At 46.1% G+C, this 26,204-nt stretch overlaps 2 protein-coding genes across 5 annotated transcripts in view; one reads left to right on the top strand and one right to left on the bottom strand.

Annotated features, from left to right (window-relative positions):
* Dnai1 (dynein axonemal intermediate chain 1) overlaps positions 1–9,928 on the bottom strand; it is a 66,828-nt gene extending 56,900 nt beyond the window's left edge. The window contains exon 1 of the mRNA XM_028779107.1: positions 9,703–9,928. Within this exon, the coding sequence (XP_028634940.1) occupies positions 9,703–9,729 (27 nt within the window). The 5' untranslated portion in view covers positions 9,730–9,928. The remainder of the gene's footprint in view (positions 1–9,702) is intronic.
* A 557-nt stretch (positions 9,929–10,485) lies between these two features.
* The window catches only part of Fam219a (family with sequence similarity 219 member A), a 51,360-nt gene continuing 35,641 nt past the window's right edge, over positions 10,486–26,204 (top strand). For 2 of the 4 annotated variants that reach the window (XM_028779136.1, XM_028779137.1), the window contains exon 1: positions 10,486–10,546. In XM_028779136.1, the coding sequence (XP_028634969.1) occupies positions 10,487–10,546 (60 nt within the window). In that variant the 5' untranslated portion in view covers position 10,486. The remainder of the gene's footprint in view (positions 10,547–26,204) is intronic. The other 2 variants (XM_028779135.1, XM_028779134.1) reach the window with 1 other exon arrangement.

The raw sequence follows: 26,204 nt of genomic DNA, 5'->3' as shown, positions 1-26,204 counted from the left end.
ATAGTCACATGCCCTTAAAAAATTAATAGAAGGGCTGGGGAAGCTATATTTTGTCTTTATCAACATGTTTCCTATTACCAATACACCTTGGTCTTAATGTAACGATAATAAATCCTCTGAGCTTTGCTTTATTTGAAAATGTATTTCATCCTTTCTATGAGGGACACTTTTTATTATTATGTTTGTTTATCATCGTGTGTGTTCGTGTGCGTGTGCATGTGTGTGTGTGTGTGTGTATGTACGTGTGTGTGTGTGTGTGTGTGTGTGCCTGCGTGCACATCTGGAGGTCAGGGGACAACTCTTGGGAGTCTTACTATTATTGTGCTTCCACTGTGGAATCTGGGAACTGAACTTGGGTTATCAGCTCTGCATATTGAGTGTTTTACATGCTCAGCTGTCTCACTGGTCCTATTATTTTTTCTTGAGAGGTGCTGGATAGAGAATGCTGAGTTAATAGTAATTTTTTTCAGTGCTTTAAATATATAATTGCATCGTGTCTGAACTCCATTGAGAAGTAATACATAATTTATATCACTGTTCCCTGTAAGCAATATGTCTTCCTCTCTCCTCACTCCCACATCACAGATACTTAATTTCTTCCTTCCTTCTTTCCTTCCTTTCTTTCCTTCCTTTCTTTCCTTCCTTCCTTCCTTCCTTCCTTCCTTCCTTTCGTTCTTTCATTCTTTCATTCTTTCTTTCTTTCACTAAAGATTTGAACCAGATCTGCAAAAACTACAAGATTGCTAGGAAGTACATGAGTGGCACAGATTAAAATGGCTTCCTGGGAGGTGGCAAATGTATGGACTGAGGCAAAAGGAAAGGGTGCAGGGTGCCAAGGCCAAGAGCCAGCTCTTCACTCTCTTCCCTATGTGCCTTGGGCACTGCACAGAGCAGGGTCAGGTTACCTTCAGGTGATTCTTGGGAACTAGCTCCCCCGACCCCAGGAAGTGCTTCCAACTCAGGGTGGAGTAAACTGAAAACTTGGCTGAGGCTTTGGGTGAAGCAGCAGGAATAGCTATGAAGACTGCCTCCCTCCTGTGACTGTAGTGCTCTACAGCAGCATGGAGCCCCAAGATGCTTGCTGGTTACCGGTTTGCCAGGCCCCTCTGAGTACAGTCCTCAGAAACTGCTGAGCACAGTCCAGGCCGTGAATGTTTTCACTTTTATCTTTGGCTTTCAAAGGCATTAGCATTAGGGAACTAAACCTGACACTATTGTACGTAACCTGCTTGAGCTCACTGAGTTTCTCATCATCCCAAAGGTTTCCCATCATTTGGGGGAAACTCTGAACACTGTTTCTTCAGATTTTTTTCTTCCTCTTTCATTTTTCCTTCCAGTATTCCAACAGCATACAAATTCCAATTATACACATGACATATTCCCACAGGTTACTAAAGCTTCTTTTTTTAAAAAAAAATCTTGTTTTTTTCTGGTTCTGCAAATTGGATTGTTTCCATTCATCCATGCTCCCAGAATGCACCTCTATAGGCCTAGCAAACTGGAAGGTATGTATACAGATGTTCCTCTACTTCTATCAGATAAACCCATTGTGAGTCAAAATGCCTTTAATGCACGTAAGATACCAAATGCATTGCTTAGCAACCCAGTCCACTGTGATAACTATCAGGCCATCCAATGAAATGTTCATTTCTGATAGTGCATTTCTCTATTGTTTGTATATTTCTGCTAAGATTTCCTATCTGCCCATCCATTAAGACAGCGATGTCTTTAACCCTGTAAATATGCTTATAAAGCCTGCCTGAAGCCTTTGCCGGTTCTTACCAATCTCCACAGCTTCTCTCGTGCATTCCCAGGTTCTCCTTAGCATCTATCTTCTGCTCCACACCCCCAGACCATGATCAAGAAAGTATCATGTGGCAGAGAGCATGGGGGGTGAATGTGTGACTCACATTGGGTGTTCCTCTTCCTGCAGGAATCAATGTCCTGCGCTGCACATAGCTCAGTGCCTTAAAATGACTGTCTTGGAATTGCGTTTACATTTATAGTTATTTACAGTGAGGGACAAGTCAGGAGTTAACTGTCTCATGGTGGGAAGAATGCAAGTTCCCTACAGTAACATCTTTACAAGTTACATAGAAAGTATATGGTATCTTAAAATTCACTGTAGAAATGTGCTATTTTTTAAGATCTACAGTAAAGGCTCTGGTAAAGAACCTATCCTTTGTAATGTAAATATCAGCCCTGAATGAAGGCACTGGACTAGAAGAAATGTGAGGCCCCTTCATGCACAATTCAAGAGAAAGAAGGAATTTATAAGAAACAATACAAAAGTTACTTTAGTGTAAACCAAATTATATTTTACATTGAAGGAACCAATAAAAAAAAAATGATTAACTTTTTCTAGAGGAAATTGCCTGCTCTCAGCTTGGGCTCCCAACAGAGTCTGACAACAGACTCTACAGACTAAAGTCACAAAGCCAAGGTCACTCAGACCCCTTCTCTAAGAGTCTGAATCAGCGCCGCAGAGAGAACTGGTGTTAGACAGAGGGACTGATGGCATGTGACAGAGAAAGCCAGAGCAGGCATCATGAACTAGAAACACTAAGTTATGAGGGAGCAGAGACCATGGAAACAATGCAAGTTCCCTTCGGTAACATCTGATGTCTGATTGGGAAAAGCAGCAGCTGCTAAAAGAAGTAGAGAGGCTCTGAGAGAAGGACAAAGCCACATCTGCTGCAGAATGTAGGGTTTTCCAACTCCAGGCTGGGCTAACTATATGCTTATGATACCATCCACAGCCCTCCACATAGACACTTTGTATACTCTGCTGCCTGCCTTTTTGAGCCAACTTGGGGGAGACTCTATTCTTTACAACTCAACAAACTTACCTACAATATAGTCAGCCTCTGACTTATGATGCTCTGACTTATGTCTTTGCAACCTGTGGTGATGAAAGTGATATGCATTCCGTACAGACAATACTTGGAATTTTGTTCCCTTCCCATGCCAGTGCTACACGGTGTACTTTCTTGAAATGCTAGGCAGCAACAGTGAGACAAAGCTCCCTGTCAGCTAAGTGACCTTACGGGTGAATAGCTCATACTCTACAATGGACTGTGTTGCTAAACTGTGATGCTTGGTAAGTGATGTGTAGTAAATGCATGTGGCTTACAATATTTTCAGTTGACAGTGGGTTTAATATGGCTGTAAACCTATTGGAAGAAAAAAAAGACACCTGTATACATTCCTAAGAATTTACTAGGCCTATAATGGTAAAAGAAATGGCTTGGGCACTCTAGGGAGAGGGGATAAAATCACTATTATGAAGGCAAGAAGCATAGACATAAGTGTCTGTCCATTCAAGGACCCACGGGTTACTTGGTCTATTTATATTCCAGGGCTGGATCTGAATACATGATACATACACGGGAAGAACAAGTATGTAAGAAAATGGATATAGGGTGAGTAATAAGAGGAGGAGCCTAGCCGGGCAGTGGTGGCCACGCCTTTAATCCCAGCACTTGGGAGGCAGAGGCAGGCGGATTTCTGAGTGAGGCCAGCCTGGTCTACAGAGTGAGTTCCAGGACAGCCAGGGTTACAAAGAGAAACCCTGTCTTGAAAAACAAACAAACAAAAAAAAAAAAAAGAGGAGGAGGAGCCTAAGCTAAACACCTGGGTCAGGGTTCCTTCTGGTGCTCAGGACAGAATGCTCTCCTGAGGAGAAAGGTAGCATGAACAACTTCTGTAAGCTGAAAGAAGTTGGTGTTCAAAGTATTGCCGTGCCTGCCTTTCCATCGCCTGCTGGCTCCCCATGTCCTGATGCACTCAGCCACTAACCACTCACCCAGTGTCCAGGATGCAGGGCCTTGGATGGCAGCTAAAGGGACAAAGCTGAGCTGGCTCCTATTCCCAAGGGCTCATAAAGCAGGGAGGCAAGATAAACGAAGGACATTAAACCCCAGCAAATCCAAAGCATGGTGACAACTCAAAGGAGTGGAACTAAAGTTTGATCAACAGCTACATTCTTTGCTTCTCCCACACCACCCTGTCAGTGCTCAGGACTGGGAAGATGGAGTGCGCCATCCGCATTCCTAACCGGCAGAAACAGTTTCATGTGGCTTGCTCACAGCTGGAACCAAGGAACCAACATTACTCTTCATCACCGGCTTGCAGGCTGCAAAGCCCGATGATAAGCCCAAGAGCCCTATGCCATTATTATTCAAGTACCTGGCATGTCCCAAATACTAACAATGTGTTAGGCCCCACAGCGAATGGGGGGCGGGGGGATGGGACTGAGTTCTGGCCTCAAACACTCACAGCTGTTTTGTAATCTGATAATTGCGCATGACAAACCTCAGACCATAACTCTGAAAATAGCATGACTGTAATCATAACAAAATGGAACAGCCATTGGCAAAATTTGTTTTCTAGTTATCACTTCCAGAAGGAATTCCGTAACACTATTAGGGGAAGAGAAGAGAAAACCCTCTCAACTTCCTGCCACGAAACCTCAAAATTATCATCGTTGGCATGTATCCTTTTTTCTCCCTTGTTTCAAAGCATCCCTCCTTCTGTCTGTGCTGATCCTGTCCCACCTTCTCAGAGACTTGCATCAAGTCATAATTCAATTTTTCTCTCCTTTATCTTCAACTTCTCTCCGTCCGCATCTTTTGCCACAGGGCTTAATATATTCAAGTTTTACTTTCATCTTTTAAAAAAATATATATCCTTGCCCATATGGTCTTCACTGCCTTCTAGTTCACAGTCTCGCTTTTACCTCTGAAGTTGTTCTCTGCAAAGTCCTTAATGAATTCCTAATCACTGCATCTGAAGGCCATGTCACAGTGCTCTCTCCACTGACTGTAGCACCAGGCCACATGGCTGACAGCAGCTGACGAACTTTTACCCTGCCTCACCATCATCTCACTTCTTTGATTATTTCTTATTCTCCATTTTGGATTTGTATGTGTCTGTTCGTACCTTAAACATTGGTGTTTTTCTCAGAAGGTTTTCCTGTTTGACCCAGAATCACTGTGAGGAAGTCATGGTATGGTACTTCCCCCAACTGTATTACCTCATTTATTCAACACTCGGTCATTCATTCATAATACACAAGCAAGTGAATAATTACAAAACGTGCGTGATGCGTGCTGTGGCAGAAAGGGGCATAGAGCACAGTAATACATGTAAATGAATGAAGGTGAGCTTTAGCTCCGTCTTCTTCAACAGCAGGGCAGGAGACAGCAGAACAGAATGTGGGGACTCAGCTCTGAGGATTACCTGTGTGAATGAAGACTTGAAGACTTTAAAAAGCAGTGGGAGCTACTAAAGACTTTTGAATGGGGACAGCCTCATTAGATTGGCAGCTTGAAAAGATTTGGTTTTTAGTTTCAAATTACATTTATTTATTTATTCATGTACTTGTGTAGGTGCTCTTGAGTGTGTGTGCGTGCAAGCATGTGTGTGTGTGTGTGTGCGCACATGGAGGTCAGAGGACAACCTCTGGGAACTGGGTTTTTTCCTCCTACCATGTGGGTTCTCGTAGTAGACTGAGTCTTCAGCTTGATGGCACACTCCTTTCCCACATCTCATTGGCCCAAATTTTTGTTTTTTTTAAAGCAAGGTTTGGCTGTGTGCTAGTGTTTGGGGGGGGGATGTTTTTTCAGTTTTTTGTTTGTTTGTTTTGATGCAGTGTAAAGAATGAATTTGAAAGAGCGTGGGCAGGTGGGAGAGGAACAGTTTACAAGGCTTTTGCACCATCTCGGATTAGAGTAGGTTTTTAAGATTGGGCTTGGGAGTGGGAGTGGCTTAATTGAGAGAGATTTACAAGGAGTGGAGTGAAAAGCCTGGGAAGAGGACTCCTAGTTACCTAATGCACTCTTCTTGCCCTTCCCCTGCCTGGTCACCTCTCATCTAGATCACTATGAGAGTGTTGTCCCAGGAGGGTTTCTTGTAAGACTACAGAGTTGTCCAACTGTAAGTCCCTCTTCTTGGGCTTTTATAAGCAAACGGTGCAAAATCCCAGACCTTTTTTTCCCCTCCCTTTTAACGATAACCAACTGAGTTATAAAGGGGCACTAAAATTTGTTAGTCATAAACTAAAATTAGCTCTTAACTGGAGTTCACAGAAGACTCTAATTTGGTTTTCTACTAAGAAGTCTGGCTGCCAGGCAATGTTTGGCAACGCTGCAAAGCCCCTGCACATAACACACACAGTGAGTTGGCATGCTCACCATTTTTAGGAAGGGCACTTTGTTATTGGAGCATTTTCCAGTGATGTTTGGAGCTGGTCATGGTTTATGGTGCCTGGCATTCATGCATTTTAATTACAAATTATGATTCATGGAGTGCCATCATGACCGATTTAATATGGTGTGAGTTATTTGATTAACTCTGGAGGGGGGGAGTAAAGGCAAGACAGGCCAGAGGCACCTCCCTGACCTTATTTCCTACTAACTGTCTCCCTTCCTTAGCAGAACACAAGGAGTGGGCTGCAGCCTCAGGAGCTTACACTTGCTATGCCATCCTTCCTAAGGCTCTCTCTTTCCCCTCCCCCCACCCTCTACAACTTCCTGCATTTTCTGAAAGCTTTTGCTCTGTTCTCACCTCTGTGAGGCTCTGAGTTCCTAATTTAAATTATAATCTTCTGGCCCCCTAAATGTCAGACTACATCACCCTAGTTTGTCTTTCTTCTTGGCACTTACTATCACCTAATATATCATGTATTTTACCTACTTACTTATTTATTGACAATTTACCTCCGTGTAGAAGATAGATCCACAAGAGCAGGGATGTAAATTGTGTCATTTCTTTCTGTGTCACCAATACCTAGGACAGCACCTGGCACAGAGTAGACAGTCCATCTGTAGTTGCTGCATAAGATGGAGTGGCTACCTCATGAGGATTTGGTAACTTCTTAGTCTCCTAAGCCACAGATGTACATAGTTCAAGTCCAAACCATTCATAGCCCTGCTGCAAGAGGAGCCACACAGAGAAACCCAGAAGCACAGGTTTATACACACCTCTCCTTTTTGGCAGGCCCTACTAAGCCCCTTGCCATGACTCCCGTCCCAGGCGTATTCCTTCTTCCTACCCATCAAACACACTCCGATGAAAATTCCCAAAGATGAGCTCATCCATTCAGATTAATACTCAACCAATTCCTTTTCAGAATTAAATATATGCAAGGTTTTACCCAAGTTACAGAGATCAAAAATGAACAAGACTCTAGATTTGATCCTTGCTACAACTAAGTTTATGCAGTGGTAAACATGTCATCCTGTTCTGCCTCCGGAAAGTGGGCCTAGTTCTTTATAGGGAATACGAATGCCATACTGAAACTCAACAGATACACAACAAAGAAAAAGGAAATTTAGGGCAGGGTAAGGTGAAGCAGATGGAGGTAGACAGGAAAGGCCACAGAGCAGGAGCACTTCTAGGGCCTAGAGCAGAGAGATACTGTGGCTATCACTCTAGTGGGAGAGAGCAGGTCAGTGTGCTGGTGGGAGAGCTTTCATAAAGTTAATGGTAAGGTCTAAATTGGACTGGGTAGTGTTGACAGCCCATTCAGGGATGTCTGTGCCCTATGAACCCAGTTAGACCTTTAAAGACTTTGAGGGCACGAGAAAATATTACAAAGCATGGCTGGGGAGGTGATTTAGCCATTAAGAGCATGCACCACTCTTACAGAAGACCTGAGTTTGATTCCTAGAGTCCACTTTGGGTGGCTAACAACCATCTATAATTCTAGTTCTAGGAGTATCTGATGCCTCTGGTCTCAGCAGCACCTCCCCCTCCCTCTCCCTCTCCCCTTCCCTCTCCCCCTCCCTCTCCCTCTCCCCCTCCCTCTCCCTCTCCCCCTCCCTCTCCCCCTCCCGTTCCCCCCGTCTCTCTCTCTGTCTCTGTCTCTCTCTCTCTGACACACACACACACACAGAGGAGAGAGACCTTCAAATCACTGAAAGACCTGTTCAGTGGTGTGACAAGCTTCTCTCTGTCCTCTAACTGTCCCAATCCTGACCTTTCCTTACCAGGATGAGCTCCCAAATCCTACTGTCCTCCCCTCTGAGACCTCTTTACTGCCCCCACCTGCATGCCTTTTTCTCCTTTAGCCCCAGGAATAAATAAGGCCTTCATCCTTCTCCTCTCTGTTATACTGGGAGACAGAGACAATGTCTCAAGCGTGTCCCACTTGTCTCATACTTTAGAGCTTAGTATTGATCTAAGTTGGATTTCAGTGAGACAAGACCATGATATGCACAATGTAGCCTTTCCTTACTACACACTAGTATTTATACTGTATTAAAATACCCGTTCCCCCCCCCCCCAGCAGACAGTGCTGAGGTGTACAGGGCCCATTTGTTTTCTCTCCCCCCTCTCTGTTGTCACCTCTTTCTGCTTTCAATGTAACTAGTCACTGATGTTTCCCCTAAGGAGACTGGAGAAACTCATTCTGTTCAAACTACAAACTGATAGAAAAAAAAAATCATCTGTGGTAAGAGAAAGCAGACCAGTGCTTATGGGGTAGGAGACAGGGAGAACTCAACTGGACTAAGGCACAGAGAATTTCCTGTAATTGAGGACATATTCCATGTTTTGACTGTGTCTGTAAAACAACTCTATCAAACCTGAAGCATACAAAAGAATCTGTTTTATTATATATAACAAGCTTGACCTTGGTAATGTCAAGTTAAAACAAACTGCCTATAAATTAAGGGTCAGCTGCCTTAAGCACAGAACAAAAGTTTCAAATCACAATTCCACCTCGACATAAAACCAGGGCATGACCAATACGAGGAGACACAGCCTCTCAATGACTGCAGTGCTCTCAGACTGATTGGTTCTTCAGCTGTAGATGACTCATGTAAAAGAAGCAGAGGGCACAAGGCTGATATACAAGAATCTCTACCAAAATATGTGACACCTTAAATATCATGCACACAGATTTACTCTCCAAACCTCAATATACCTAGGCTTAAGTGTAGAAAAAAAGTAGAAGCTCTGCTAGAAGATGGAAAAGCAATTTCTGCAGGACAGAGAAATTCTTTTATATCCCAGAATGCTCCTTGAGAACCTGAGACTAGCTTATCATGCAATGGTGATGCTGGGAGTAATTCAAGTCTCCCGTGAGAAGAGGTGACATCTTGCCAGGTGACAGAGACATAACCTTCACATGGCTAAGTGAATGAGAGTCTTATAAGGAGGAAATTTGTGTTTGAGGGCAGGGAACATGGTTAGAAAAAAAGTCTTTCTCTTCTTCCTCTCTGTTTGACTTCTTGCTCTAAACTCCTGCACATAACCTGTTCTAGTCTGTGTCTCCTGTGCAGTTCTCGTGTCCCCTCTCTGAGTTCTCACTTAGCCTCTTGGCCTCTTGGCCACACTTAGCTCAGCACTGACCATGCAGCAGTGCTGAACACAAAAATCCATTGGGATAAGAATGAGAGGGCAACGAGGAAGGGACTCACTCAATGGAGTGTTGGGGGTTAAGAGGGTAAACTAGACAAGATGGGTCTGTGAAGACATGGAAATAGTAAGAAAATACAGATTCGGGTAAAAGTAAAGTGACAGTGAGTTCAGGAAAATTTGGGACAGGAGGACAGGATTTGTGAGAGAGAACAGGAGAATCAGGTCAGTGGGAACACAAGCCAGGAGTAACAAGAGAGAGGTTGGAGGTCAACAGGAAATAATTGGCGGTTAAGGTCAGAGGTCATCAGAAGACAGCAGGCCACAGTCAGACATTACCTGCTTACGAATCTGTTTCGAGGGCATTGCTGCAAAAATAGAAAGCACCTCAAACCCTGAAAAACCTACAAAACGCCTCCTCTGCTAGGGAGAAGTTTCTCCTTCTTGACCACACACAGGAAGTGCAGACTCTCTTCCACTTCAATTCCCAGTCACCAGGGTTCTTCAGGGACAGTTGACGGTTGTGGGTCCTCGCGCCCTTGTAGAACAGCATCAGCTCCTCCCTGACGCGGTTACCCAGCAACCGACAGGCACCGAGCGCGCAGGCGCACCGAGCGCCCCCCTCCGGGCACGGGGAGGAGGCGGAGCTTGGGCGCGCAGAGAGCCTCTAGCTCCGCTAAGCCCCGCCTCCACAGCGAAAGATAAGTCCGCCCGCCGTGCAAGGAGCTCCCGCAAGTGGGAAAGGCTGGGGCACCCGGACACCGCCTTCTCATGAATAATGCAGAATCCGGGCGGTGTCCCGGACCCGGAAGTGGAGTTGCAGAGTCACCGCAGTGGCTGAGCTGCTGACAGGAGGCGGCGGCGGAGGAGGAGGCGAGGCAAGACCTGCGGCTCCGCGGGGCTACTGCCGCGGTAGCTCTAGGCAACCCCACGGAGCTACACCGGTCTCAGTCATCCCGCGAGCCTCTCGCCGCCTGTCCATCCTTCCATCAGCCTATCCGCCCGACTGGTCCAGGGCGGCCTAGTCTGCATCATCTGCCGGGCTTCTGGGGCCGCCGCCCCGCGCGGTCCCATCGGCGTCCCTGGCCGCGCCCGGCCCCTGGCCCGCTCGCTCGCCGGCACCATGATGGAGGAGATCGACCGGTTCCAGGTGCCCACCGCGCACTCGGAGATGCAGCCGCTGGTGAGGGGACGGGCGGCGGGCAGGCCAGGACCGGGAGGGGCGCCGCTGGAGGGGAGGGAAGGAAGTAGGCCGTGGGGATTGTGCGAGGGGGCGCCATCTGATAAGGTAGAGGGAGTCCTGAAAACGCTTTGCTGGGGGAGGGAGATTTGCAGAGCGAGAAAACCGTGGGAGATTACCAGCAGTGCGAGCGAAGGACCTGGAAGGGCGGAGGGCACGGTCAGCAGATGCAGAACGCCGTCGGATAGGACCAAGGACTATAGTGCACACCGCTAGTGGAGGCCAATTTAGGAGGATGTCACAGAGCATCTTTGGCAGCAGGCCCAGGGGTCGGATGAGAAAGGCGTTTAGCTCCCGAGGCCTGTGATGCTCAGGGCGAGGGAGGAGGCCAGCAGATCAGTCTAAAGGAGGAAAGGAAATAGGCCTTTAGAAAAGGAGAGGCCTGCCCGCGGGTCCTTTAGATAAAGATAGCAAAGCTGAGCAGGAACCTGGCATTGATGGGGGCAGAGGTTCCGTGCAGGACCTGGGAATTCCCTTCCTCTCGAGAGAGGAGCCCCATTTCGATCTGAGGGCATCGAAATCGGGAAGGGGAAGAGTGTGCGGTGGCGAGATGTAGAATCAAGGGTGTCCATGAGAAGGTGTCTCCAGGATAAAAGGTGGAGCTCTTCTGGAGTGGGCTGTGCCGACCGGTTCGGAATTCGGAAGAGCCCCTGTCATCTTCGGCCTACGTGCTTGGAGTCTTTGCTGGGCGGGGATCCTGCCTCCGGTCCGTGGTCCTGGAGTCAGGCAGGAATGATGTCATCGATGCCGGCGCCAAGGGGATGGAAGGGGGAGGGTGATGCCAGTTTATGGAGGCATGGCCTAAAGAAGAAGGTGCCTGCTGGTCATTGCCCTGAGGCTACCTGTCGCTGCTATTAGCATATGGGTAGGAAAGTCAGAGGCCTAGCCAGCTGGTCTAGAGAAGGAAGAAGGAAAGAATGTAGAGGCCATGTTCATTCGCTTATCCCACCTTGGGGCCTGTGCTAGTAAGAGCTAAAACGAGGCGCGATAGGCCAGGAACCAATAGGTAATGGATGCCTTCCTCTCTGCTGGAGCTGACCTGTGCTCTCCAACTCCTGAAGCTTGAGGGCTCCCTAAGTCTCTTCCCTCTGTGTTAGTCAGCTCCTAAATTGACAGGTATGCTTTGTGGTTTCATAGATAGGAACTTGCCTATTACAATAGCCAAGGTGGACCACAGTGGAAAGGTGGGAAGTATGGCAATCTCCGTGCCAAGTGGTTTGCTGGATAATCAGTTGACATTGCTAGAGATAGGTGTCTTCTACGCTTTGTGAAGCTGAAGCAGATGGGCTTTGTAGACATGTACAATATTAAACTGAGAGATGCTACAGGGCTTTTTCCTACCTTGATGCCACTACTGAATTCTTCGGGAACCAGAAAAATCTCCAGGGAAAAGTTTGTTCTGTGAATGTAAAGGAGGACTTGGGCTGAGTTAGAACTTTGTTTAGTAGGTTCCTTATTCAGCTAATCTTGTTTTCAAACGAGGACGCCCTTCCAGTTCTAAGCTGCTCGTGTGTGGATGGGTGGAAGAAAGGGGTGGAGATTCTAGTAAGTCCAGGAGAGGAGGTAGCTCTTGTTTCTTATCTGAGATCCCCAAGATAATAGTTGTCCAAGGAAAGAGAAGAAAGAATAAAGCCATTAGGATTGCACAGTTGTTTTTGGTGAATCTGTTATTTCCTGGTATTCTTTCTTAATCATGGGTAGAAAGCTGTTTTGGTTTGTGTGGCTCTGAAGTAGAGAAGTCTGTGGTGAGAAGGTGCTTATTAGAGTATCTGTAGCTGCCCACGCCCTTTCTTAAAGGCTAGAGCAGTCTGCAAGAGAATGCTGTGCAGAGGCCAAAGGAATCTTAAAGAAATAACAATATAGTCTCACACTTGGGGGTCAAAGACAGTACCCTGGTTTTGACTCTGTTCCTATATTGGCGCCTAGAGATACCCCAGCCCCCAACCCCAGACTCCTTAAGTGCCCTTTATTCTGTTGAGAACAGCAGAATCTTGTGTAGCATTTCCCCAAGGACATTCATTCGGGTCATAAGGAATCAAGATGCACACTACAGAGGTAGAAGGCAGAATAGCTCTGTAGGGGTGTTTGGGGAAAGGCCGTCAAAACTAGGATCCCAGGCTCAGATTCACCTGTGATCTCTTCCACTTTTTGCTATTATTTATGGAGACCTGTAGGAAGTCTCTCTCCTCCTTGAACTGAGATGAACTATTCATTCAGCGTTTAAACAATAGTTCCTCATACTCCCTTCCAAAGAATATTATGAAGCCCGATATACTGACTCAGAACATTGATTTACCAAACACTGAACATCTATTCTTTCCAGACACTACACAAGATATCATGACACAGTGGTTAGCAACATAAGTTCAGATGGGGCCCTGCCCTGATGGAGCACACAGCTCAGTAAAAGTTTATTTCTCTTGCTCACTCTATGAGTAAGGAAGCTGAGAACAGAATAGAGTCAGCCTCCTTAGACCCCAAGAAAAAATAAGGCAGCTCCTGTATTGGCCCCATTACTCCTTTCAGGACCTGGGTGTGTGGACAGAGACCTGTGTCTTGGGCCCCATCATCAAATAACCCTCCTCACCCATGGTAGTAAGAGAATGCAGAGGCTATTCCTCTCTTGGAAAGATGAGCTGTAGGAGAAGCATCTTTTTCTTTATTTTTACTTGAAAGAGAAACTTGTCTTGAAAAGGAGGCTTAGGGGAGTGGCAGCCGCTGAGAGAGAAGGTGCAGCCAGTAGATCTGGGTGTTTCCAAGGTGCTAATTTAACCATTAGCTCTCAGCTAGTGGGAGGCAGAGGAAGAAATCCCTGCCCTATTGTTGCTGCTGCTATTACCACTGCTGCCTAGAGCCTCTTGTCTGGGGTAGGAGTTTGTCTGAAAGAAGTGGCTTCTCTTCTTTCCCCATCATGGCAATTATTTAATTGGCCTGGCTGTATCTCAGCAGCTGAACCAGGTCCCAGCCTATCTCTGAGCTCCCCAGGGTCTCTTCTTGTCTCCTTAGGAAAGAAAGAACAACTCCTCTTGTGACCTATTCCCTGGGTTCTGCTCCTGCTCTGTCTTCCAGAAACATTGGAATGGCCAATTTTGTGTGCTACCTATGCCACATACCTTACGGGTCCAGGGAAACTCCTTGATGCCCAGGCTCTGCTGAGCAATTGAGTAATATTTGGGCTGTTGTTGGTATGAGTGGCAGGCACAGGCCCTGTGGCCTGTTGTCTGTTCAACTGGTTGGTGTAGCCATACCGTCTACGTCTCTGAAGAGATTTGTTGCAAGAAAAACAAATAGAGCTTCTGAGTACTTAATTTCCTCAAGCAAACCCTGCCTCCTATTCAGACAGAGGCATAAGACACTTACAGAATGGCATATGGCAACAGACGTGGTCCCTGCATGCTTGAGAGAATGCTAGTCTAGTCTCACTGAAACCAGATTACCCATTTACTCATTTGCTTAGTTCATGAGTTAGTACATGTCTGCTCCATTCCTGGTACTGTAAGGATACAGAGACAAGTAAGGGCTCTGCTTGTAGATCTCCAGAGGATGAACTTGAATGGAAGTTCAAGTGACAGGAAGATATATGTCATAACTTCCTAAAATATTGGCATGGATATATGTCAGAATGAACAGCAATGCATGGTGATCCTGAGAGACTGAAGGAAGGCTGTCATCCTGACCTCTGACTGGAGCTGGATGAGGAATTTAAGACTTCTGTTGTCTGTTGGCTGTAAGGGCTGGGGGCTGCCAGGGTGTTAACTCAATGACTGGGCCACAGGAGCTCCAGAAAGAAGAAGAGAGCATTACAAAGATAGCAAGTCAGGACTCTGGAAGACAATATATGTATGCTCCAGTCTAAGTGGCTTTAAGTTGTTCCTTGAGATCAGATGGTTCTTCAGTTTAAGGGTGAATCCTGGGGAGAAGTCATCTCTATATCTTCCTCCTTGGAAAACTAGAGTTGGGTTTGCCAGGGCCTTAGACTTTACCTACACAGCTCCTTCTAAAAAAAACAAAAAACAAAAAACAAAAACAAAAAAAACAAAAAAAACACCAAGAAAGAACCTAGATGGTGTGTTGGGATCAATAACAGACTCTCACTGTAGAAGTATGCCCAGAGCAGGGTTGACTGAGGCACCATGGGATAATGAGTACCACAGGAGATCCAAGAAGGGCCCAGTGCCTGCAAAGATAGGCTCTGGTCCAGTGGAAAGGGAGGGCTTGCCTGTCTGAGTCAACACTGCTCACCAGCTCTGAGAAGAGGATCGGGAGCACCAGTCTGACATGCTGCAGAAAAGGCACGAATCCCAGGCAGTGGGTGTGAGGAAGAAACAAGAGGACATTTGGGATGAGTTAGAGGCTGTAATTATGGGAAACACATTTGAGCTCAGGTTTCCACTCTAGTGGTGAATAATGTTGGAGAAGGTGAGAGTGGAGGCTGAGAAGGCAGAAGAGAGATGTCTGAGAGATGACGAGGCCTGAGCTAAAGCAGATGTGGAGAGGAGAAGGAGACAGACACGAGGAAAGTGGGGTGGCAGACACGAGTAAGGCCTCTTCAGAGGTGTTGTGGAGAGCTAGGAAATCAGATGACGATGACCCCAAGGTTTCTGATATGGATTTGGACAGAGGAAGAGACTGTCACCAGCCATCTCAGGAGATGTGAAGCTGTACACTTGGCACAACTTCTCAGATTTTGGGGGAACTCAGAAGTTCTGAAAAACCAAGCATTAGGATGACAGTGACCCCCTCAGCCTCAAAGGATCGCTGAGATATGTGCTTCTCTGAATTTTTTCCCTTGTAGCCTGACTCACTGAGTAGAAGAGAATTTGTGACAACAAGAAAGCAGAATGGGTTTTTTCTTTTTTAATTCTTTTCTAGTCAGAGTCTCGTGTAAACCAGGCTGGCCTCAAACGCAATTAAGTAGTTAAAGGTGATCTTGAACTCCTGATCCTCCCGCCTCTGCTTCTGTCTGTAGGCAAGGTTGTAAGTCACAGTGTAAGCAAAGGCAACTTTGGACTTTGGTTCTTCCCCCCTCCACCTTTCAAGTGCTGGGATTCCAGTGTCACCTGCAATCCTATGGCCTGTGATCTGCAATTCTATGGCTTGTGTAGGTTTCTGGCCTGACTTCTCATCATCTATGGTTGGATTCCCAGGCCCTTTCACTGGTTTATTCTACAGTGGATGTGTGCATGCTACAGCATTATCTGCAAGAGCCACAACCAGAAAAGGACAATACACCTTCCTCTTCCGAGAGTACTTCACATGCCCTGCAGGCTGGAGTTGGAGTTGAAACCTGGTGCTACTTCACTGCAGGCAAGGGATGCCAAAGAAACAGACTTCTCTTACTGGTAGCTTGGCTTTTGAGATGTCCCAGGTGTGGCTCTGCAGGCCAGTGATCCCATGGTAGCTGATGTTCAGGTGGAGTCATTCACAGACCTCAAGCAACCCACTGCCTTTAATTGCTGGTAGCCCAGAGTGAACAGGAATTGAAAGTAGAGACCTCTTTACTTGAACTTGATTAGCTTCTGGGCCCCACTCCCTTCCAGGCAAGAGCAAGAGGGGAGCTAGGGATGTACCTCAGTCAACAGAGAGCTTGAACAGGAATCTTCCATTCCATCTTTGCCACTGCACAGAGTGAGTGTAGAAACACTCATGTGTGATTCTAGCCCTGGCAAAGGGAAGCAGGAGGATCCAAAGTCCAAGGTTACCCTTGGCTACATAGTGACTTTGAGGCCAGCCTGGACTCCATGAGATTCTGTCTCAAACAAAGAAAGGTGGGCTGGAGAGAGCTCTGTGCTTAAGTGTGTTTGCAAGCTCATCATAGAACCCAAATTTGCTTCTCATCCCCCATGTTATGCAGTTCACAACCACCTGTCACTCCAGTTCCAGGGCATCCTACATGTTCTGGCTTCCACAAGCATCCACATCCATTCACACAAATATACACAGTCACAGACACACACACACACACACACACACACACAGAGAGAGAGAGAGAGAGACACAGAGTGACCTGAGAATTTTAACCTGAAATAAGCCTTTTTTCTCTAAGTTGCTTTTTGGTCATGGTGCTTTATCTCAGCAATACAAGCCTAAGACAAACCTTGTGCCTGGAAAGGGAACATGCAAACCACTTCTTGGGTTTAGCTGTACTGTGCCTTTCAGCTGACTGAGAAAACTGGAACCCCAAGAGAGGTGGGAATTGGGAGGATCAGGTTAACGTGGGGTTACTCGAGGTTCTAGTTGAAGGAAGCAGAGGTGTGGCTAAGTCTGGTGTCATTGTTTCCTAAGAAGAATGGTCCAATGGATCTGTGTTCTCAGCACAGGGGAGACAGAGACTGGAGCCAGCCCAGCAGTCTGTGAACTCCAGGTTCAGTGAAAGAGCCTGTCTCGAAAAATCAAGTGGAAGTGATAAGAGAAGAGCCCAGCATTGCTCTCTGGTCCCAGATATGCTCACACAAATGTGTATACACACAAATGTGTATACACACAGGCATGCACATGTGCATAGACCACACAAACAAATACCCACAGGGTTGGTGAGCTGGCTCACTGGTTAAGAGAACTGGTTGTTCTTCAAGAGAACCCAAGTTCAGTAGCCAGCACTCACATCAGGTAGCTCAAAACTGCCTAGAACTCCAGATCCAGGGTGTCCAATACCCTCTTCTAGCCACTGTGGGTATCTTTACACACAGTGCGCTCTCTCTCTCTCTCTCTCTCTCTCTCTCTCTCTCTCTCTCTCTCTCTCATACACACACACACAGAGAGACACAGACACATACACACACACACACACAAGTAAATACATGAATAGATAGATAGATAGATAGATAGATAGATAGATAGATAGATAAAATTTTAAAAAATAAATGAATCCTCAGAGTTTTCATTTAAAAGATGTCCTGAATTGCTAAGGGATATACACATGTAATCCCAACTCGAGGGAGGCTGAGACAGGAGGCTCTTGAGTTTGAGTCCAGCTTGATACACACAGCTAACTGCAGGCCAGCATGGGCTACATACTGACACTCTGTGAAAAAACCCAAAAACTGAATAACAGAAGCAATGAGGTAAGAGTCCGTATATCTCACTATGTGGTTGATTTTAGTTAATTATAGTCAGGCTGTAAGTTATTTATGGTTCTCATATTAATTGTATTCCTATAAAAGAATTAGTGAGTCATCAGCCAAAATTGACTTAGAGCTGCATCTCCTATGGTGTGTTGTTAAGAATATTGATCCTTTGGGATGCTTATGATGAAAAGGGCTTCCTCCCCAGTTCCTTGGGAAGACACTGCCTACTTACCCTGCTGCAGAATTCACTAGCATTTAGAGGCTCCAACAAGTTCTGCAGTAAAGCAGCATCTTCAACTGTTGTTAAACTCAGTGTTAAGCTCAGTTTTTCCCAAGCTTTCCAATAGAATTGGTTTTTGTTTTGTTTTGTTTAAAACAAGATCACACTATGTAGCCTTGGCCTGAAAAAAAAAAATAACGATTTGCCTACCTCTGCTCTCAAATGTTGGGACTAAAGGAGAACACTACTGCATCCATCCCAGAACATTGTTTTTTAATGTTACCCTACTGACATCTTATAGAGCCAGCATGTTTTATGGAATACTCTAGCCTATGGCCTGGAAGAGTCTGTGTTCTGATCCACGCTAGATGTATATTCTTCTCTGTTTTTTTAAAAGATCTGTTTATCTTATTTTATGTATATAAGTGTCTAGCTTATGTACCATGTATGTGCCTGCAGTCTGCAGGGATCAGAAGAGGGCATCAAATGCCCTGGAACAGAAGTTACAAGTGGTTGTGGGCCACGATCTGTACTCTGAGACCCAACCCAGGTCCTCTACAAGAACCAGTGCTTTTAACCACTGATCCATCTCTCCAGCCTCTTTCAGAGTCCGTACCATCTTACCCACTGTTCGGCCTAGTGGGAATTTACTGACTTGATTCAGGGGCTGCTGACAACCCCAAGTTCTTCACAATCTTCAGGAGAGAAACACATACACGTGCTTGTTTTTCTCATGATTTAAGACAAGCAATTACTTTTATTGTGTTTGCTTTGTTCGTTTTTATAAATTTATTGAGATATAATTCATATTCTGTGTGCTTTAGCCATTTTAAAATTTTCTTTTAGTTCTGGTTCAGCTGCCTGTGCTGTAGATCTGTTTCTCTTTTGGCCTGTGGGCTATGCTTTGACTTTTATATTTGGAAAATAAAGACTATAGTCCAAATACCTTGTCAGGAAGAATGCCATTAGGTTTCAAAGCAAGAAATAGATTCCCGGTGTAGGAGATGTGCCAGAACCTCATCTGAAGCCTCATTAAATGCCCCCAGCTATTTGTGAGAGCCCAAAGGATGTCCCTGCATAACTACTTCACACCCTTTTGGGTGTAAGTGACACAAAGTGGGTGATAAATAAGGGTTGACCCTTGGGGCTGGAGAAATGTCTCAGTAGTTAAGAGCACTGACTGTTCTTCCAGAGGACCTGGGTTCAATTCCCAGCAAACACATGGCAGCTCACAACTATCGTAACTCCAAGAATTGACATCCTCACACAGATATACATGCAGGCAAAACGTCAATGCACATAAAAATAAGTACCAATGCCCATTGAACTGTAGCAGCTATCTGGGGCATTGTGTTAAGGTGGAATCTGAGAAAGAATCCTGGTACTATGAGAAAGCTAGCATGACTGGCTTTCCGTGTCTGCCTCAGTCTTCAGTGAGAGGAATGGTCCTTTGGGGCTCTGTCCTCACATCCTGGCTTCCCTTAATCGTCATCATTATCCTGAGCAGACAACACAGGAAAGGGAGGCCCCATCTCACTGAGGGCTGCAGTCTTGTGACATAGCTACTTAAGAGCTGGAAACTGACCATTCCTATCCCAGGCTCCCTAAGCAGCTCCTCAGCACTGGGTCTTGGGGAATGGACACATACAAAGTAGTGGTCCTTTGAAACTAGTTGACTAGGTGAGACAGTGGATCCCTCACTCTGCTGAACAGATAAGAGAGGAAATGAGGCAGAGCTCTCTTCAGGAGGAGAGGGGTGGCCATGCTTAAAATGAAAGCAAGACCCTGCTAGCCTCAGCATCTTCCTCGCTCTACCCCAGGCTAAAGGGATCCTGTTTTCCTGCTACGATTTCTGTGAAGTATCCCCAACCCCTGGCTGTCCTAGCCATGCAAATGGGTAGATACTTTCTTTCTTTTTTTTTTTTTTTTTTTGGTTTTTCGAGACAGGGTTTCTCTGTGTAGTCCTGGCTGTCCTGGAACTCACTCTGTAGACCAGGCTGGCCTCACTCAGAAATCCGCCTGCCTCTGCCTCCCAAGTGCTGGGATTAAAGGCGTGAGCCACCACTGCCCGGCCGGGTAGAACTTTCAAGTTTTTCTCCACACAGATCTGTCTGAGGGGTCTGAGCAGCCCACATTACTGTGACTGCCAATGTTTTTTATGGTCATATTTAGTGGCTCTGCCATTTGTTATGTTGAACTTGGGGCATGTTTGAAATATGTAGTCCTTTTGTTAGCAGTGTAAAATCAAGAGGCAAGGCTGGAACTGCATTGTAAGCCAGGCTGATCGGCAGTCAAGTAAGTAGCCACAGGGGCTGTGAGATGGCAACTTCACACTAACCAAGAACATCATACGTATATGATGTAAAGCTTTCCTTTTTTTTTTTTTAGGACAGGTTCTCACTCTGTCGCCCATGATGACCTGGAACTCATTTATAGCCGAGGCTGACCTCAAACTCATAATTCATCTGCTTCAGCCTCCTAAGTGTTAGATTATGGGCATGTGCCAACATGCATGACTCTTTGTAATATAACCGTTATTCTCAAAAAGATAGTTGCCTCAATTAATCAAGATACAATTTAAATAGGAATTTAGGTGATGCTGTGAGATTAGGTCCTACCTAGTGTCTCAGTGGACGGGAAGTTTAATATGCCTCCTATATGAGCTAGCCACTAGGAAAGCTAATATAGTATTGGGTTCCATTGATAGAAGTATGGCGTTCAGATCTGAGGAGGTGATGATCCTATTCTATCCCATTCTGCACTGGTCAGCATTGTCTGAAATCCTGCCTTTGCTGTCATTATTCAAGAGAGTGACAAAAAGAATTGAAGTCATGTCATGTGAGAATGGTTGGGAAAACAGCAGCTGTTCAGCCTGTGACATTCTCAGAGAGCAGAGCACGTGGCTAAGGCTTCTGAGTCCTAAAGGATGATATTAGGAAAGGATGGCAGGATAGACCTCAAGCTACCTATGACTTCACAGGGTAGACGAAGAACCATGGGATGGGAGCATGAAAGGGTGCCTACCCTTCTCCTCCCTGAGGTGGCAGCTCTAAAGCTGTCCAGAGGCTCAGACACCTGGAGACACACTGCTCTTTGGAAAATGCCAGCTCTTTCTAAAATAGGCACCAGGAATTATGCTGAGCAGAAATGTGGCTGACCGAGGCAGTCATGGTCCACACTATGAGCAGCACTTGCTGTCTGTGATGAGCTTTTGCTAATCTCTATATTTCTAGGCTGGTCCTTCAGACGCCATCTGTTCCTGGCCTTCCTTCCTTTTTTTCAACAAGATGTAAGCATGCAATCTTTCACTCCTGTGTATGACTTCTGTGTAAAGTGTGAAATGTGTGAAGTCTTAGGCCTATCTAGATTCCTTTTTTAAGAGAGAAGAAATACATTTCCCAAGTACTTGGCCACCTTGGGAAGCAAGTTGGGAGAGTTCTTGTCATCATTTGTATACCTGTATGCAGGGTCTGAAGACAGAGAATTGGCTTGGCTATCACCTGGGCATTAGCATAAGCCAGGGCAGAACTAATGTCCTGGTCTCAGGCCCGCAGTATCCCCTTGCAACCTGAGACCTAGTTCAGTTTTCTACATCGAGCTTCATGGGCCTTTGAGGCCTCTAAAGCAGCTTCATCCCTCAGAGCTGTTCATGTGTACCATTCACGCCAGCTTCCTTTCAGGACTGGCCAACCCTTTTACCCCCCTCTCCTACTGGCACCTGGAGATTAGTCTCCTCTGATGAATTCCCATTCTTTGAAACCAGGACAACTCTGCTTCTCCAAGAAGCCTTCCCTGGCTATTCTTATGAGCTGTCGACCAATCTCAAGGCTCTAACCTCTATCTAGTCTGGTATCTAACTTGGCATATAATATTCTGGATCAGGGTGTCCACTTCAGTAAGCTGTCCTGTGAGTCTTGTCCTTCAGCTTCTCCTCTATCTCCTTGCCAGGAACCATCTACTTACCCAGGACTTGTCAGTTCAGAAAAGAAATTTGGTCTTATGAAATGGAATTACAGAAGACAGCTGGCTCATTTGAGGATGAGTAAGCGTAGACAGGAGTTGGGGGATTCTGAGGAATGAGTAGGTGGGAGCCAGGGAGCAGAAACATACATATTGAAGAATTGTGGGAGTTTCAGGGGGATACATGGATTGAAGAATTCATTCATTATTCAAAGAAACATTTTGAACATCTGCTGTATGCAAGACACTACACCAGAAGTAGGGAATAGAATAATCAAGAAAGCAAACATGGCAAGCCAGTGGGAGAAACAGATCCTAAACAAATCAAGCACACAGCCAAAATCACAGCGATAAGCTGAGACGAGTGGAGGAAACCCAAGAAAGGGTGGTATGGCTGAGAGCAGTGGGGTGGGGTTGCAGGGAGGGTGCCTGCGAGAAACCACAGCATGAGAGCCCTGGGGTGTTCTGACAGCCAGGGACTCCGCACTGAGTCCAAACTGGCCTTTCTCCATCCTGTCCCTTTACAACCCCCTGTAAGTTTTCAGAAATGGGCGCATGGGAGGGCCAGTGCAGCCCTACTCCCACTGCTGGTGAAACCTTTAACCATGCTGGCAGCTCTGTTGTGGGGCTGACTGGGAAAGCTATTAATAGCATAGTGATATTTAATATTTAATAAGCAAAGACAGACTCTGTTGATGAGTCCCCCAGCATTGTGTGGCTTGCATGCATCCTCCTAGAGATGGGGAAAGTACCCAAGGTCTCAGAGGGAGGAGGTAGGGAGGAATACCATCCTGGACAGCCTCTCAGCTTTAGCATGTCAGGTTCAAGTTCTTAGCACAGAAGCTGAGTGTGACAGGGATTCTGTCTAGGGCAGCCTGCCTCTTGGTGGGAAAGTCAGCAGCTGCTGGCATGCATATTGCAGAGTTGATGAGGGGAGCCTCTGCTGAAGGAGGAGGACCCCCCAGAACAGTCCCCTGAAGATACTAGCTTCTGGAAAACCTTCTCTGCTCTAAGCTGGCCTTTCTGCTCCCAGGTCTGGCTTAGTTTCAGAAAGGCTAAGCAGGGGTCATGTGGCTAGTGGTTTAGGGAGGAGGAGGCAGAGGAGGAAGAAGAAGAGGAAAAGGAGGAAGAATTATGTGATAGCAGGGAGATGAGTGAGAGAATCAGAAACATGAGTACAAGATTGGGCTGCTTAGCAACCTTCCATCAACTTCAGATAGGATCATTCAGATTGGAGGTTCTGAGATACAACAGAGGCAGTCACAGGAAGCTCCCTCAGGAGGAACTGGTTTGAGTATCTCTAATTATAGAGAGACCCTAAGGAGCTAGTGAGGAGCAGTGGCCTTGGAGCGGGAGAAATGCGCAATAGAGCCAGGAAGTCAAATGGCTGCATCCTAGCTGTGTCTTCAGGATGACCTTTGGCCAACCTCCAGGCCTCTTTCAGGCTACTTATAAAATGAATAAGATCGTGCCCACGCAGATGAACTGCAGATCACTAGTTCTGGTCCAGGACTGGTGATGATGGAGTGGGTGATTTCCTTTTCCTATCAATGGTTCCTAGGGGACCTTTTGTAGAAGAGGGTGAACCAATGTTTCTTCTTCTCTTCATCAAATGAGAAGGGCCTCTACCTTTTTGATGGGGCTGTGGTAAGGCCAGCTTAGAGACAAAAGAGCTCTCTTCTCAAAGGGCGATCCCATGAGAGGGCAGGTACAAGAAGAGCTATGAAGGGTTTCAGAGACCCTGTCCCTTCCCCTAGCCCATGGCTGCGATTCCTGTTGTCACATTGGGACCTTCTTGGAGAGCTTACTGTTTATAGAGGGGAGGGCTTGTCCTGCTGCTAGTTCACTTTACAAAGGTCAGTGGTCAGACAACATTTTAAAAGGCCCTTCCCTATGTCGGTATGCTAGAAAAGGAGACAACCTAGCCTGCTGGCTTTGAGTTCTTTTCAACATTTTGTCACAGTAACTTTGAAGCATATGTATACTAGGAAGAAAAATGAACCCTCAGGTACTCATCAAATAACTTTGACAATTATTGACACAAGATTAATGTTTCATCCATGCCCCTCACCACTAAATAATTCTTTTGTGTTTAGCATCATCTTATGTTTGTCTTTTTAAAGTTATGTTTAACAGATCATAATATTATCACATTCCTTAGAATAAAAGTCTTGCTTAGCTTGTTTGATATTAGTCTATACATTGTACTTGATTTTCTTTTTAAAATTTTATTTGGTGTGGGTGTATGTGTGCACACACACAGAGATAAGAGAATAACACACATGGGGGGGTAGATCAGAGAATAACTTTGTGGGGTCAGTTCTGTCCTTCCATCTTTACTTATGTTCCAAGCATCAGAACCAGGTTGTCAAGCTTGAACAGCATGGGCTTTTATGGAGTCCTCGTTGGTATTTCTTTAGTCTGTAGTGCCTCCTACCTCTTCTTTTCTTGCACTTTACCTGTTTGAGAGTCTTTTGTTATGTTTCCCACACTCTGCGTTTTGTGAGTTGCATCCCTGTGCTGTTTTTAGTCCTATTCTTCTCTCCCACATTTCTGCAAACCAGTAGTTAGATTTCCAGGTTCGATCAGAGTCAGAGCCAGCTCATAAAGACTGCTTAGTAGATGTGCTGTGTATGACCCCACTTCCCTCTGAGGTGCGATTGAGTACATCATCCTCAACACACAGTTGGCCTACTTTTTGTGGTGTTCAGACTGACTGATGGGATAGTTAGCCTGATTACATCCCATTACAGAGGTTCCTCAACATTTACCTAATGTTCTCAGGAGTCCCCGGTGGTCATTACCTCGGTCCATTATTTCATTAGGAGTTTCCTGGTCCCCATCAGTCCCCCTGGTCACAGGCACTCTCTCCTTGGCATTTACTTTCCCCACACCATCCTATGCCATGCTGTCATTTCCTCTGCATCAACCCAAGATGGCTCTAACAGGTCTCCAGACCTCATGGACTCCATTCTGCTTCCTGGGTGACCTGGACTTCTCAGAGGGGATTCTCCTGACTTGGTTCTCTTCTCACTGAAGCACCTCTATGAATCCTGCTAGGGCCATGCCTGACCCACAGGCCATGCCTGACCCACAGGCCATGCTGAGGTACGCAAGCAGCTCAGGCTCTGAGAAAGCACTGTACAGGAGCTCGGTTTATCTCCCCTGCCCAGGGATTTCTCAGGAGCCCCGTTCTGTACTGAGGAGAGTCCTCTACTCTGGTTTCCTCAGCTTCCTGCCCAGGCCCTGGTTCTGGCCCATGCCCAAGCCTGGCTTCCTGTTTACTGGCGGGAGAGGTTGAGAGAGGCATGGGAAGGGCAACTCCAGCATGCATGTCCTTTTCTCTCCTACCAAGTTAAACTGCCCTTGGGAGCAGAACAGTTACCATCCTCTGGTACTTTGGCATTCCTGCGCCTCTCCTGATCACCACTTCTGTTTGGTTCTTCTGTTCAGAGGAGAGACTAGATCTTGTGCTCTGTGTACATGTGCCCCAGAAAAATAAAATGCACACAGCATTTTCTCAGTGGGCCAAATGGCCAGGAAGCCCAGAGTTGGAGCTGCTGCTTACAGACTAGAATCCACCCAGACCCCAACCCTGCCTCCGTAAGTCCGTCACCTCTAGCACCCAGCTGAGTCTTCTGGCTCTATGTCCAGTGCATAGAGCTTTTGATGTAGCAGGAAGCCTGCGTGTGAGGTGCAGGCTGGCCAGGGACTAGCTGTAAGAGGCAGGAAACAGCAGGTATTATAGGTTGGTGTCCATTGCCCAGTGCAATGGCTTCTCAACATCTGTGGGGAAATGGCTGTGGGTCCAGTGCTCCCATCCTCTTCGAACACCAAAACCTATGGTTATTCAAGCTCCTTACTTATTTGATAGCCAAGCATGGTGGCATGTGCCTAGAGTCTCCACAATTTGGAGGCTGAGGCAAGAGGATTGCTTGAGTACATGAGTTCAGTGCTGGCCTGGACAACATAGGCAGAGCCTGTCTCAAAAAAAAAAATTGGAAGAATCTTAGAGTGGCATACAGTGCACACACACTTTATACTTGGAATCCTCCCAAGATTCCTTGCCATGACTAATGCAATGTACATACCATGTAAACAGTTATCTTGTTTGGTTGGTTTGATTTGGTTTGGTTTTGAGACAATATCTTACTATGTAGCCCTGCTAACCTAAAACTCAAAGAGATCTTCCTGCTTCTGCCTAAGTAATGAGATGAAAGGCATGTGCCACCATGCTGGGTATAAATGGTTATTATACTATACTGCTTAAGGAATAATGAGAAAAAAGTCCATACATGTTTAGTCCCGACAGTTTCTGCCTAGTATTTTCAACTGAAGTTTGGTTGAATCAGCA

Source organism: Grammomys surdaster, unplaced genomic scaffold, assembly GCF_004785775.1.
Source record: "Grammomys surdaster isolate TR1022 unplaced genomic scaffold, NIH_TR_1.0 344, whole genome shotgun sequence".
Taxonomy (NCBI): domain Eukaryota; kingdom Metazoa; phylum Chordata; class Mammalia; order Rodentia; family Muridae; genus Grammomys; species Grammomys surdaster.
This window is presented reverse-complemented; position numbering and strand designations above follow the sequence as displayed.